This window comes from Lissotriton helveticus, chromosome 1_2, assembly GCF_964261635.1.
Source record: "Lissotriton helveticus chromosome 1_2, aLisHel1.1, whole genome shotgun sequence".
NCBI classification, from domain to species: domain Eukaryota; kingdom Metazoa; phylum Chordata; class Amphibia; order Caudata; family Salamandridae; genus Lissotriton; species Lissotriton helveticus.
The window spans coordinates 372,792,336-372,808,193 of record NC_136058.1 but is presented as its reverse complement, the minus strand read 5'-3'; the positions used below and the strand labels follow the sequence as shown (position 1 = coordinate 372,808,193).

Genomic DNA, 15,858 nt, shown 5'->3' with positions numbered 1-15,858 from the left:
TGGTCTGCTCTTATTTTTTACCCAAGGTGGCTCCCTGTGGTCTCGCCATGACTTGGTCTGCTCTTCCTTTTACCCATTGTGGCTCCCTGTGGCCTCTCCATGACTTGGTCTGCTCTTCCTTTTACCCATGGTGGCTCCGTGCGGCCTCGCCATGACTTGGTCTGATCTTCCTTTTACCCATAGTGGCTCCATGCTGCCTTGCCATGCTTTGCTCTGCTCTTCCTTTTACCCAATGTGGCTCCATGCGGCCTCGCCATGACTTGGTCTGCTCTTCCTTTTATCCATTCGTTTACCCCTTGTTGCTACCAGTGGCTTTACCATGACTTGGTCTGCTCTTTCATTTACCCTTCCTTTTTGGCTCCCTGTGGCCTCCCCATGACTTGCTCTGCTCCTTGTTTTACCCATTGTGGCTCCATGCGGCTTGGCCATGACTTGTTCTGTTCTTTCTTTGACCCTTTTTGGCACCTTGCCATCTCACCCAGGCTTTCTCTGCTCTTTTCTAGGTCCAGCGTAGTGATTGGCTTGCAAGAGTCTCTCACCATTCAGGCACAGGTCTTTGCCATTGTGGCCTATTCCAAGGGCTTTGCTTGCTCTGCTGGTCCTGGAACCGTCTTCGTGTTTGAGAAATCGGAAGAGAAGGATGTTTACAGGAAATGTCGAGAAATCAAGGTAGGTCCATAAGAGAATACTTGAGATGAGAAGAAACAAGATAGAATAAGGAAACAAGAAGGTGGCAAAACAAAAACGGGGAGGCATTGCTTATGGGTCAATTCAGGTGAACAGAGCAGGATACTGAGAGGACGAAAAGTAATAAGTTAAAAGTAGAGAGACATGAAGAAGGAGAGACACTTTGAAGAGAATGGAGCTATGAAGGAGGTTGATTCGGAAAAGAATAGAGAAACGGTATTGGTAACAGGAACTGAAGGGGAGGAGTCATACAAGAAAGATTGCAAGGACAGTACAGGGAGAGGTGGGAAAGGTTACATAGCAGGTAGGTGGAAAGAACAATACATAGAGGCAAGACAAGGGGAAAGAAGGAAGGATTGAGTGGGCTTTGGTGGAGAAGTCCATGCAGAATGAAGACATTCAGTGTGTGTTGTGTGCTTGACAAGCGTCCAAAGTGCCCAGGTTGTACTTTTCTGTCAGAATGTTTAATATCACAAACAGCATCTTCAGTAGGACCATGCAAAATCTGCTTACTCTGCCCTGGAAAATGACATCAGTTGTATGTATGCTTGGGAAAGAATCTACTTTACCCCAGCACCCTCATGTGATGCAAAACGGTGTCAAAACTAGGCCCACCCTGGCATTTAATATAATTCAATATCACAAAGTTTTAGGGTGTCTCCCAGATTACAACAATATCAAAAATATGTACACACAAAGAATGACAACACTTTTAAGCAGCACCATGGAGGGAGGCCGCATGGGGAAAACTAATGTCAAATGTTATGTTATACTGGGGTTTTATATAGCGCACGGCTACTCAAAGAGTGTCCCGGCGCTTTGTTTTGCAAGCTATCTACAACACAACAAGAGGAAAACCGATAAAAACAGAAAGGAGACCAACGGAGCTCAGAGAAAAACTAAGAGGTGAAAAGCCAAGTTTTGAGCCCCTTCCTGAAGGCCAGCAAGTTTGGAATACTGCGCAGGGCAATTGGCAGCTTATTCCATAACTGGGGCGCCAGTAGTCTAAAAGAGCGGCCACCGATGCGTGACCTCTTCACACGAGGCACTACAACAAGAGACAAGGATTCTGACCTCAGCGACCTGACTGGATGGTAGAAGGTCAGTCTTTTTTGGAGATATTTCGCACCGGAGGCGTGCAGGGCTTTGTGCGCCAGAGTCAGGATCTTAAAAATTATCCGCTTCCGGACAGGAAGCCAGTGCAGTGCCTCCAGGAGACCCGAGGCTCTAGTACGGCGAGATAGTCCAAAGATGGCCCGAGCTGCTGAGTTCTGGACCACCTGTAACCGTTGAAGCAGATATTCCGGCAGGCCGAGATAGAGAGCGTTGGCATAGTCAATTCTCGAGCCAATTATCGCCTGCACGGTGGTCTTCCTGTGTTCCTGCGATAACAAAGGGAGGAACTTACGCAACATCCGGAGCAAGCCGAAACAGGTGCCCGTGAGACCAATTATCTGTGAGCGCAGTGTATGTATTGCGACTTATATAGCGCACGTATCACCCGAAGGCATCAAGGCGCTTGCTTAGGGAACCCGTCCTGGTATTCCCCTGTGAGATACCCCGGCAGGGTATCCACAAGGTGAAAGCCAGGCATCCCGCCGCGAGGGGCCGTAGTGGAGATTAAGCAAGCTATTGCCCAGAGTCGCAGAGTGTGACCCCGTGAGTCGAGTAGGCACCGGAGCGAGAATTGTCGAGTCCGTGGAATTTTTGAGCCCGAGACCCGCCGAGGCGGGGAATCGAACCCTGGTCCACGGCCGATCTCAGCTTCTGGGTCTGCCGCCTCTAACCACTGAGCCACGCTTCTCCAGTGTGAGGCCGTTGTCAATCTTAATCCCAAGGTTTTTCGCCACCTGGGACGAACTTGCTGGTGGAAACATGTTCTCAGGCCACCACACTTTCCAGTCCGGATCCGAACTGCACCCGAAAACGAGGACCTCAGATTTATCCGAGTTGCACTTGAGGCTGTGATGTTGAAACCACTGAAATACAGCCTCAAGGCAACCCTGGATCCTACCTCCATCGAAATCCGCACCCCTCTCGCAGGTGAAGAGGAGCTGGGTGTCATCAGCGTAGGAAACGATCTGAGCCCCGAAAGACTCCGCCAGAGCCGCCAGAGGGGTCATGAAGATGTTAAATAGAGTTGGGCTCAATACTGAGCCCTGGGGAACTCCGACACCCAATGGCGACATCTCGGCGGAGCAGGCGGAGGCCCAGACCGTTTGTCGACGGCCTGCCAGGAATGATCGAAACCACTGGAGCACCGTCCCCCTGAGACCAATCTCTGAGAGTCTTGCAAGGAGGCCCTCATGGGGGACGGTGTCAAAGGCCGCCGACAGATCTAACAACACCAGCATCGCCCTGCCACCCGAGTCCAGCACCTCCTTAATCGCCTCCGAAACCTCCAGGAGAGCAGTCTCGGTGCTAAGATTGGTGCGGAAACCCGATTGAGTGGGGTGCAGTAGACCATGGGACTCCAGATAGTCGGCCAGCACCCTGTGCACATGCTTTTCAATGATCTTCGCGAAAGCAGGCAAGAGTGAGATAGGCCTGTAATTTGCCAACACCTCCGCATCCAAACCGGGTTTTTTGAGCAGGGGGATAATCATTGCCTGCTTCCAGGACTGGGGAACCACACCCTGTACAAGAGAACAATTCAACAGAGGGTTCACATATGGATTAATGATAGCTGCCATTTTTGCCAAAAACTTGTCAGGGCAGGCATCCCGGGGAGAACCAGATTTGAGACAAGCCATCAGATCGAATGAGGCGGTCATAGAAAGGGGAGGAAAAGTTGACAAAGCCACACCTGCACTAGGCGAGGTGGCAGCAACATTCTCCACCCAACAGGGCGCCACGGGTCCCTGCACAGGGAAAGAGTCTTGGATCGATTGGATCTTAGAGGTGAAAAAATCCGCGATCGCTCTGACCCAAGGGGCAGGAGGGGGGATCTGCGTCGGTGCACTCCGTGAAGTCGTAAACTCTCGCACAATAGCAAAAAGCTCCTTACAGGAATTGGAGGCAGCTTCGATTTTTCTCGCGAAGTAAGCCTTCTTCGCAGAAAGGATGTCTCGATGGTAAGCTTTTGCCAAGGACCTGTAAGCAAGCTTCGCTGATGGGTCGTATTTTGCGCGCCATGCTCTTTCCGCTACCTTGCATTGTCGACGTGAAGCCGCCAACGCTTCCGTAAACCATGGGGCGGATGCACCTTTATCAGGTTGGCGCGAAGGCCTCAGAGGGGCAAGATCATTTAACCTTTCTGAGAGCCAGGTCTGAAAACGCCCCACATCCTCATCTAAATCCCCCATCGGAGCATAGGGGTGGTCCGCGCACGACTGTGCGAGTAGTTCCGGAGTGACCCGGTGAAATCCCCTAAATCCCTGGGAGGCTTGCCGGGGGGCACCGGAGGGCTTCCTGACTTCCAAAAGAAAAAATTTAACCAACCTATGATCAGACCAAAGCACCTGAATAGGAGCAAGCATCTCTATAGAAGAATAATGTAGTATTCTTTTGGCAAGGAATCAACGTGTAAAGCAACACCGCCATACATCACAGGTGGTCTGCAGGTAGTCACTCCCAAACATACACTCACTCAGTACTAATGTCCATTTGGAACTCAGTTGCACACAGTATTGTAAGGCGGTGCACATGATATCCGTCAGGTCAATTTATAGCACACTGGAGACCCTGTGGCCCAAGCCTTCCTCCGCCCTCCGACTCACCGCGACTACCTTATACCCACGGGTTGGAGATAAATAGCCCTCCCACTGATACCAGGTGGATCGCAGCCAAAGTCATACTTAGGCAGGGTCCCCAGGAAGAAGGTGGCGGTAAGCAGTATGAATAATAACGAGGCAGTCAAGAAATGGGGGATTTGGCCACCACTCTGCAAGTTCACCCACAGGATGCGGAGAAGAAGCGGGCTAGGGGTGATAGTCGGTCACTCAAAAGGGTTCCACACTGTGCCTTCCGGCAGCAGTCCAGTTCTGCAAGCACAGGTTGGGGTCACGTAGTCTCTTGATCGCTCTCGGAAGCATTCCTTCAGCTGAGTCAGTCGCTCTCACTACCCAGGCCCAATCTTGGCCACACTACCTGGCAATACGATGTTATCAGGTGCCAGGTGAGGAGCGGGGAGTAGGTCCGCTGCACAGAGGGCCCAAAAGGAATAATCATCGAAAGGGGAAGGAAGAGGGGATCCTCTCGGAGAAAGAGGCATCCCATCAGGCACAAGTAGATCAGATGAGCACCCAGGCAATGCTGGTACAACGTCTGGTGCTCGTTGCTCCGAGTCGCACTAGAGAGTTCCGGTCAGAACCAACAAAGAGCCGTGAAATTTTAAATGACCCTCTATGTCTGACTTCCAGGACTATTACTGGCTCCAGACTTATCATCCAACATTGTTTAAAAAAATCAGTTCCGGCACACATTTGTATTATTTTAGATTTTGTGGGGTTTGTCACCATTGCCTTTCATTTCTTACACAGAAGAACAAGGTTCAGATCATGAACAACTGCAGCCGTCATGCCAAGGCCCAGAAGAGGCTTGTGCTCTGGTTGTGCTAAGACTGAGCTGCATATAGCTCATACATTAACACAGAAAACCAATGAGTTTGTGTATGAGCTGCAGACAGTGCACCTCATAATCATTAAGAGACCGGCCTACCTCTAGATTTCCAAACGTGTGCTGCAGACACCAAAACTTGACAAAACCGTGCCTGGACCAGTTCTGGGCCTGCACACTGAAGTAGAACATGTTCATGATACAGATCATCAAGTTCAATGTTTATTCCCATTGTTTCCATGACAAAATGAAGCTTGGAGCCTGTGGTGTTGAAACAAGGTTTGACACTTGACAAAATGAAGCTTGGAACCTGTGGTGTTGAAACAAGGTTTGACACTTGACAAAATGAAGCTTGGAGCCTGTGGTGTTGAAACAAGGTTTGACACTTGACAAAATGAAGCTTGGACCCTGTGGTGTTGAAACAAGGTTTGACACTTGACAAAATGAAGCTTGGAACTTGTGGTGTTGAAACAAGGTTTGACACTTGACAAAATGAAGCTTGGAACCTGTGGTGTTGAAACAAGGTTTGACACTTGACAAAATGAAGCTTGGAGCCTGTGGTGTTGAAACAAGGTTTGACACTTGACAAAATGAAGCTTGGAACCTGTGGTGTTGAAACAAGGTTTGACACTTGACAAAATGAAGCTTGGAACCTGTGGTGTTGAAACAAGGTTTGACACTTGACAAAATGAAGCTTGGAACCTGTGGTGTTGAAACAAGGTTTGACACTTGACAAAATGAAGCTTGGAACCTGTAGTGTTGAAACAAGGTTTGACACTTGACAAAATTACTTGTAAACACCACAGTAATGTATCAAAGTTGGTCGTTCTTTTCACCATGATGGAAAAGGCACTAGAACAGTGAACACTGGAAGGGGCACAGCCCCCGCACGATTTTCAAATAAGCAAAGTCCAACGACTATGGTAGAAATCAATAATTAGTGATTCACGCAATGACTTTTAAACAAACATAAAATCCCATACGTATGGCTCAATAACATAAACCAAACTTCATTCATGGTGTGAACTGCACTGGTTAATGACTCAAGGCACCCCCCCAGGCCATGAGGTTTCCTTACTACTTCAGCTGCTACTTTATTCTTTATACAGCTGAAGAGTTTGTTATCAACATGGACTCTGTAGCTAACCGTGTGCGTATCACCAAGGAACCTGTAGCTAACCGTGTGCGTATCACCAAGGAACCTGTAGCTAACCATGTGCGTATCACCAAGGAACCTGTAGCTAACCGTGTGCTTATCACCAAGGAACCTGTAGCTAACCGTGTGCTTATCACCAAAGTGTGCTTATCACCAAGGACCCTGTAGCTAACCGTGTGCGTATCACCAAGAAACCTGTAGCTAACCGTGTGCTTATCACCAAGGTGTGCTTATCACCAAGGACCCTGTAGCTAACCGTGTGCGTATCACCAAGGAACCTGTAGCTAACCGTGTGCTTATCACCAAGGTGTGCTTATCACCAAGGAACCTGTAGCTAACCGTGTGCTTATCACCAAGGTGTGCTTATCACCAAGGACCCTGTAGCTAACCATGTGCGTATCACCAAGGAACCTGTAGCTAACTGTGTGCTTATCACCAAGGTGTGCTTATCACCAAGGACCCTGTAGCTAACCGTGCGCGTATCACCAAGGAACCTGTAGCTAACCGTGTGCGTATCACCAAGGAACCTGTAGCTAACCGTGTGCTTATCACCAAGGTGTGCTTATCACCAAGGACCCTGTGCTAACCGTGTGCGTATCACCAAGGAACCTGTAGCTAACCGTGTGCATTATCACCAAGGTGTGCTTATCACCAAGGACCCTGTAGCTAACCGTGTGCGTATCACCAAGGTGTGCTTATCACCAAGGACCCTGTAGCTAACCGTGTGCGTATCACCAAGGAACCTGTAGCTAACCGTGTGCTTATCACCAAGGTGTGCTTATGACCAAGGACCCTGTAGCTAACCGTGTGCTTATCACCAAGGTGTGCTTATCACCAAGGACCCTGTAGCTAACCGTGTGCTTATCACCAAGGTGTGCTTATGACTAAGGACCCTGTAGCTAACCGTGTGCTTATCACCAAGGTGTGCTTATCACCAAGGACCCTGTAGCTAACCGTGTGCGTATCACCAAGGAACCTGTAGCTAACCGTGTGCTTATCACCAAGGTGTGCTTATCACCAAGGACCCTGTAGCTAACCGTGTGCGTATCACCAAGGAACCTGTAGCTAACCGTGTGCATTATCACCAAGGTGTGCTTATCACCAAGGACCCTGTAGCTAACCGTGTGCGTATCACCAAGGTGTGCTTATCACCAAGGACCCTGTAGCTAACCGTGTGCGTATCACCAAGGAACCTGTAGCTAACCGTGTGCTTATCACCAAGGTGTGCTTATGACCAAGGACCCTGTAGCTAACCGTGTGCTTATCACCAAGGTGTGCTTATCACCAAGGACCCCGTAGCTAACCGTGTGCGTATCACCAAGGAACCTGTAGCTAACCGTGTGCTTATCACCAAGGTGTGCTTATCACCAAGGACCCTGTAGCTAACCGTGTGCGTATCACCAAGGAACCTGTAGCTAACCGTGTGCTTATCACCAAGGTGTGCTTATCACCAAGGACCCTGTAGCTAACCGTGTGCGTATCACCAAGGTGTGCTTATCACCAAGGACCCTGTAGCTAACCGTGTGCTTATCACCAAGGTGTGCTTATCACCAAGGACCCTGTAGCTAACCGTGTGCTTATCACCAAGGTGTGCTTATCACCACGGACCCTGTAGCTAACCGTGTGCGTATCACCAAGGTGTGCTTATCACCAAGGAACCTGTAGCTAACCGTGTGCTTCTCACCAAGGTGTGCTTATCACCAAGGACCCTGTAGCTAACCGTGTGCATATCACCAAGGAACCTGTAGCTAACCGTGTGCTTATCACCAAGGTGTGCTTATCACCAAGGACCCTGTAGCTAACCGTGTGCGTATCACCAAGGAACCTGTAGCTAACCGTGTGCTTATCACCAAGGTGTGCTTATCACCAAGGACCCTGTAGCTAACCGTGTGCGTATCACCAAGGAACCTGTAGCTAACCGTGTGCTTATCACCAAGGAACCTGTAGCTAACCGTGTGCTTCTCACCAAGGTGTGCTTATCACCAAGGACCCTGTAGCTAACCGTGTGCGTATCACCAAGGAACCTGTAGCTAACCGTGTGCTTATCACCAAGGTGTGCTTATCACCAAGGACCCTGTAGCTAACCGTGTGCGTATCACCAAGGAACCTGTAGCTAACCGTGTGCTTATCACCAAGGTGTGCTTATCAACAAGGACCCTGTAGCTAACTGTGTGCGTATCACCAAGGAACCTGTAGCTAACCGTGTGCTTATCACCAAGGTGTGCTTATCACCAAGGACCCTGTAGCTAACCGTGTGCGTATCACCAAGGAACCTGTAGCTAACCGTGTGCTTATCACCAAGGTGTGCTTATCACCAAGGACCCTGTAGCTAACCATGTGCGTATCACCACGGAACCTGTAGCTAACCGTGTGCTTATTTTTTTCTTTTTTTTTTTTTTTCTTATTTATTTGTACCGCGCAACTATCGCTCCAAAGAGCATCTTGGCGCCCACTTGTGTAGCTGATAAGATAGGAACCTTACACTAGGGATCTGGCGATAGTGTCTGGAAGAGTGAAGATCCAGGTTTTTAGTTGCTTCCTGAATTCAGTTTCTTTGTCCAGCGCTCTTATGCGGGGAGGAAGGGTGTTCCATGCTTTTGCACCTAATATCGCAAAGGATTTGCCTCCACGAGTCTTAAGCCTGAATGGTTGAACTGCCAGAAGATTGGCATTGGACGAGCGGAGAATTCGAGTTGGGTGATATCTGGTGAATTTTTTCCGCAGATACAGTGGTCCACGTTGATGAAATGCTCTGAAGGTGATGAGCAATATTTTGAATAGAGTTCTTTTAATGATAGGTAGCCAGTGTAGAGTTTTAAGGGCTTCTGTCGCTGATGATCTTCTGGGCCACTTTAATATGAGTTTAGCCGCCGAATTCTGGACCATTTGGAGCCTGTGGGTGACCTCCTTGTTGGTGCCTGCATATAGTCCGTTACAATAATCTAGATGAGATGTAACCAGTGCGACCACCACTGTTTTCCTGGCTTCCAAGGGAAGGAGATCGAAGAACTTTCTCAGACTCTTTATAACACCAAAGCATGTACCTGCCACTTTCAGTGCCTGCTGTTTAAAGGACAGATTACTATCAAAAGTCACTCCCAGGTTGCGGGCCGTGTTGGCAGTATTAGGTGGAATTTCTGCTTTCTCCGGCCACCACAGTCTGGGTATGAATTCGTTGTTTGAGCCCATCGGTATTATCTCCGTCTTCCCGGTGTTACATTTCAAATGATTAGTTCGCATCCAATCAAAGGTCGCCGTAAGGCAGCCTTTGAGATTCTCTTCCCAGTCTTGGTTGTCTTTGTCCATGGTCAGGATCAATTGCGTGTCGTCGGCATAGGCTATGGCTTCTATGCCAAACGAAGCAATCAGGCTAATTAGGGGTGCGGTGTAGACATTAAACAATGTCGGGCTAAGACTAGAGCCCTGGGGTACTCCTGTCGTGAGTCTTCTCTCCCTAGATTGAAATTCTCCTAACGTCACTACTTGTCTCCTTCCACTCAGGAAGTTCTTGAGCCATTCAAGCGCCACGCCAGTGATGCCAAAGGATTTCAGACGGTCTATCAGAATGATATGTGAGACCGTATCGAAGGCCGCCGATAGGTCTAGTAAAATCAGGACGGCCTTCTTCCCTTGGTCTAGGGCTGTGCGGATGGTATCTGCAGTATACAAAAGGGCAGACTCCGTTGAATGCTGTGCTCTAAAACCTGCCTGGTTGGGATGCCATGCTTCACTCTCTTCTAAGAATCTGGTCAGTTGTTGATTGACCATGGATTCAGTGATTTTGCAAAGAGCAGGAAGTAGAGAAATGGGACGCAAATTAGATAATGTGGAAGGGTCAGGGAGCTGTTTCTTTTGAAGGGGTCTCACTGCCGCTATTTTCCACTCTGAGGGGACATTGGCTGTGGCCAGGGAGTTGTTTACAATGTCATTAATGACAGGGTTAGCGACCTCCACAATAAGGTGCAGAAGTTTAATAGGGCAGGGATCAAATGGAGAACCCGATTTGGTGCGGAGAATAGTCTGTCGAGATTCCTCTAAGCTGACAGGTTGGAAGCTCGTCAATTGTTTCTCTACCAGTCTCTTCTTTCCACTAGCTTCATCACTAATCTGGTTAGGGATTACGAAGTCCCTGGTCAGGCCTTGTACTTTAGCTTCAAAGTAGTCGGCAATGGCCTCGCACAGAGTCTCTGAGGGCGGGATTTCTTGTGTTAAGAAGTCAGGTTTATTAAAACCCCTAACGATGTTGAAGATGGTTTTCTGTTTATTATTTGCAGCCTCGACTGCCTTACAGTAATAGGTTTTTTTTGCCAACTTAATATGTTCATGGTATTTTTTCCTGGTAGCGTTATATTTAGTGCGTTCTAACATGCAGTAGTTCTTACGCCATCTGCGCTCTGCTCTGCGTAGTTCTCCTTGTCTTGTTTTAAGGTCTTGGTTAAACCATGGGGCTGACTGCTTCTTTTTTTTGCCTTTGGTCTTCCTCTTGTTTCCCTGCCCCCCCATTCTTTTTAGTACGTTCATCCATTCCTTGAACGTATTAGGGTCCGTATTCAGAGATCCTATCTTATTAGGTCTACATTCCATTGCCCATCTAGTGAGGTCTGGGTGTGCTATTAGTTCCTTCCATTCTTCATGGGTGGACTGAAATTGCTGATTATAATTTTGACATTTCTTGTTATGTTCAAGCGTTAGAGTAAACGGTATAAGCGCGTGATCTGTCCATACCTGAGGTTTAGGTTGTTCACATCTTAAGGTGCTTATGTTAGTCGCGATACAGTCAAGCATGTGTCCTGCATCGTGAGTGGACTGGTTACCATTGATCACTAAGCCAAGAACTTCCATGGTCTCCCTAAATGATACAGCAGCGTTATCTGATCTATTTTCTAAATGAATATTTACATCCCCCATGACCGTGAAGTTAGAGTACTTTAGTACCAAAGGACTGAGTGCTCCTCCTATTGTTTCTAAGAAAGCTTTACAAGATCCTGGTGGTCTATAAATTACTGCACCAGCAAAAGTGAAGGTGTCATTAATTTTTATGCAAAAACCCATTCCTTCAGCTTCTTTAAGATCTTGTAGCTCTAACACTGAGCATGAAAGAGTGTCCCTGTAGATGACAGCCACTCCCCCTCCCCGTTTATCTTCTCCTCTATCTTTCCTAAGAATGGTATAACCCGGAGGCAGAGCTTGTACCACATCTGGGGTGCAGCCTAGTTTCAGCCATGTCTCAGTAATGCATAGTAGATCCAATTTTTCCTCAAGTATAAGATCATATATATCCTGAGCATGTTTAGGCATTGATCTAGCGTTTATTAGGCCTCCGGATAGGAATTTCACTCTAGGAGTCATATTAGAAGTTTGTATCCAGGTGAAAGTATTACCACAGTGCTGACAGATGGCAGGGCCAGACCACATAGAGGGATCTAATTTATGTCTATCACATACAGGCGCATTATGTAGGGAAAGTAGCTCCTGTCTTGTGTAGATCTTACGTGTGGCTGTTGGAACAGTAAACCTCGCCGTTGGCCCGTCCGAGGCGCGGACGGGCGCAGACGGGCCGGACTCTGGCTCGACTCCGGCTCGACTACGGCGCTCCCGCTGCGCGTTACCGCTGCGCGTGTTCATGGCAGCTTTTTATGCACCCCTCGTGCGCCGGCCTGAGCACTAGAGCGCTCGGCAAATGGCGGCGCCACAAGTGTCTACCTCCCACCCAAGATGTCAGCTGGGTATATGGTGGTAGCGCTGGTAAATGTTACGTGCAAGTTAATCTAGACAACATCTATTAGAAGCATGGAATTACAGTGGATTTCGAGTGAGTTTTAAAATGATTGGTGACAAAAACAGGAAATTTTAAAAATAGATTAAACACAGCATGAATTCGAGCACTATTGAACACAAGTGCCTCTGATGCCTAGCGTGATGAAATCGGCACTTCCAAGGGCGATCCCGACCTGGAAAGCTCTCTTTTATGCACCCCTCGTGCGCCGGCCTGAGCACTAGAGCGCTCGGCAAATGGCGGCGCCACAAGTGTCTACCTCCCACCCAAGATGTCAGCTGGGTATATGGTGGTAGCGCTGGTAAATGTTACGTGCAAGTTAATCTAGACAACATCTATTAGAAGCATGGAATTACAGTGGATTTCGAGTGAGTTTTAAAATGATTGGTGACAAAAACAGGAAATTTTAAAAATAGATTAAACACAGCATGAATTCGAGCACTATTGAACACAAGTGCCTCTGATGCCTAGCGTGATGAAATCGGCACTTCCACCAAGGTGTGCTTATCAACAAGGACCCTGTAGCTAACTGTGTGCGTATCACCAAGGAACCTGTAGCTAACCGTGTGCTTATCACCAAGGACCCTGTAGCTGACCGTGTGCTTATCACCAAGGACCCTGTAGCTAACCGTGTGCTTATCACCAAGGACCCTGTAGCTAACCGTGTGCTTATCACCAAGGACCCTGTAGCTAACCGTGTGCTTATCCCCAAGGTGTGCTTATCACCAAGGACCCTGTAGCTAACCATGTGCGTATCACCAAGGAACCTGTAGCTAACCGTTTGCTTATCACCAAGGACCCTGTCGCTAACCGTGTGCTTATCACCAAGGACCCTGTAGCTAACCGTGTGCTTATCACCAAGGACCCTGTAGCTAACCGTGTGCTTATCACCAAGGTGTGCTTATCAACAAGGACCCTGTAGCTAACCGTGTGCGTATCACCAAGGAACCTGTAGCTAACTGTGTGCTTATCACCATGGACCCTGTAGCTAACCGTGTGCTTATCACCAAGGAACCTGTAGCTAACCGTGTGCTTATCACCAAGGTGTGCTTATCAACAAGGACCCTGTAGCTAACCATGTGCGTATCACCAAGGAACCTGTAGCTAACCGTGTGCTTATCACCAAGGTGTGCTTATCAACAAGGACCCTGTAGCTAACCGTGTGCGTATCACCAAGGAACCTGTAGCTAACCGTGTGCTTATCACCAAGGACCCTGTAGCTAACCGTGTGCTTATCACCAAGGAACCTGTAGCTAACCGTGTGCTTATCACCAAGGTGTGCTTATCAACAAGGACCCTGTAGCTAACCGTGTGCTTATCACCAAGGTGTGCTTATCAACAAGGACCGTGTAGCTAACCGTGTGCGTATCACCAAGGACCCTGTAGCTAACCGTGTGCGTATCACCAAGGAACCTGTAGCTAACCGAGTGCGTATCACCAAGGAACCTGTAGCTAACCGTGTGCTTATCACCAAGGTGTGCTTATCAACAAGGACCCTGTAGCTAACCGTGTGCGTATCACCAAGGAACCTGTAGCTAACCGTGTGCTTATCACCAAGGTGTGCTTATCAACAAGGACCCTGAAGCTAACCGTGTGCGTATCACCAAGGAACCTGTAGCTAACCGTGTGCTTATCACCAAGGACCCTGTAGCTAACCGTGTGCGTATCACCAAGGAACCTGTAGCTAACCGTGTGCTAATCACCAAGGTGTGCTTATCAACAAGGACCCTGTAGCTAACCGTGTGCGTATCACCAAGGAACCTGTAGCTAACCGTGTGCTTATCACCAAGGACCCTGTAGCTAACCGTGTGCGTATCACCAAGGAACCTGTAGCTAACCGTGTGCTAATCACCAAGGTGTGCTTATCAACAACGACCCTGTAGCTAACCGTATGCACATTAATTCCTCAGAAGACCTCTCCCTATGACTCAGTAGAGCGGGAATAGGCTCAGAATACCACATCGATTGAGCCAGTCCTTAGTGTTTGAAGACGAAGAAAGAGACAGTGTGACAATGTTCTGCAATACTAGAGCACCAGGCACTCCAACATATATATCACATACCACAAGTAGAAGATCTTCAATCAGTTGATCTTTGAAGAATAGAGCAGCAGGAAGTTATGTTAAATCCTCACCTTTAACCTTTTATCTGTGGCAATCATATCTAAATTCAGGCTCATCCTGGATCTGAGGCAGGGGACTGGGCTGCTAGAGAGAGGAATTTAAGAACTTGGAAATGAGACAGGAAGGAAGATGAGAGAAACAATTAAATGTTACTTGGAAGAGCAACTTCAGAGGCAAAATACAAAGAATGGACTTAGGAGCAGGAAAGGAGGAAGTACAAATTAGAAGTAGGAATGAGTGAGGCGGGAAAAAATCCAGATGCTGTAAAAGCACTGGAAAACCACCATGCCTATGACTTTGTACGGTACACAAAGAAAGAGTAAACGCTGATAACCACTGATTTTTACAATTTTTGAAAACTTTAGAAAGCACTGAAAAAAATCCCACTGGAATCCACAACAAATGGAAACTGAAAACAGAAAAGCCTAATCATCTAATCATGACACCGGGATAATCTCTTACTCTCTCTCTCTCTCTCTCTCTCTCTCTCTCTCTCTCTCTCTCTCTGTCTCTCTCTGTCTCTCTCTCTCTCTCTCTCTCTCTTGCTCTCTCTCGCTCACTCTTGCAATAGCTCTGCAACCTACCAGCAGTCTTGATACAAATCTCTCCTCTGTCCCTTTGTTCCACTGCCCTGCTCCATGGTATGCACCTGTCCCAGTCTCTGCTTCTCTCCCCCACTAGCTCTGCTGCTGGAGTCTTTATACAAATCTCTCCTCTGTCCCGTATTCCACTGCCCTGCTCATTGGCCTGCACCTGCCCCAGTCTCTAGCTGTCTCCCCCACTAGCTCTGCTGCTGGAGTCTTGGTACAAATCTCTCTTCTGTCCCTTTGTTCCACTGCCCTGCTCCATGGCATGCACCTGTCTCAGTCTCTGCTTCTCTCCCCCACTAGCTCTGCTGCTGGAGTCTTGATACAAATCTCTCCTCTATCCCTTTGTTCCACTGCCCTGCTCCATGGCATGCACCTGTCTCAGTCTCTGCTTCTCTCCCCCACTAGCTCTGCTGCTGGAGTCTTGATACAAATCTCTCTTCTGTCCCTTTGTTCCACTGCCCTGCTCCATGGCATGCACCTGTCTCAGTCTCTGCTTCTCTCCCCCACTAGTTCTGCTGCTGGAGTCTTGGTACAAATCTCTCTTCTGTCCCTTTGTTCCACTGCCCTGCTCCATGGCATGCACCTGTCTCAGTCTCTGCTTCTCTCCCCCACTAGCTCTGCTGCTGGATTCTTGATACAGATCTCTCCTCTGTCCCTTTGTTCCACTGCCCTGCTCCATGGCTTGCACCTGGCCCAGTCCCCACATCTCGCCCACAATAGCTCTGCTGCTTACCTGCAGTCTTGGTAAAAATCTCTCCTCTGTCCCTTTGTTCCACTGCCCTGCTCCATGGCATGCACCTGGCTCAGTCTCTAGCTGTCTCCCCCACTAGCTCTGCTGCTGGAGTCTTGGTACAAATCTCTCTTCTGTCCCTTTGTTCCAATGCCCTACTCCATGGCATGCACCTGTCTCAGTCTCTGATTCTCTCCCCCACTAGCTCTGCTGCTGGAGTCTTGATACAAATCTCTCCT

General features: G+C 48.4%; 1 protein-coding gene across 1 annotated transcript in view; it reads left to right on the top strand.

Annotated features, from left to right (window-relative positions):
- The window catches only part of CFAP57 (cilia and flagella associated protein 57), a 403,172-nt gene that overhangs the window by 188,791 nt on the left and 198,523 nt on the right, over positions 1-15,858 (top strand). The window contains exon 4 of the mRNA XM_078672374.1: positions 504-669. Within this exon, the coding sequence (XP_078528500.1) occupies positions 504-669 (166 nt within the window). The remainder of the gene's footprint in view (positions 1-503; positions 670-15,858) is intronic.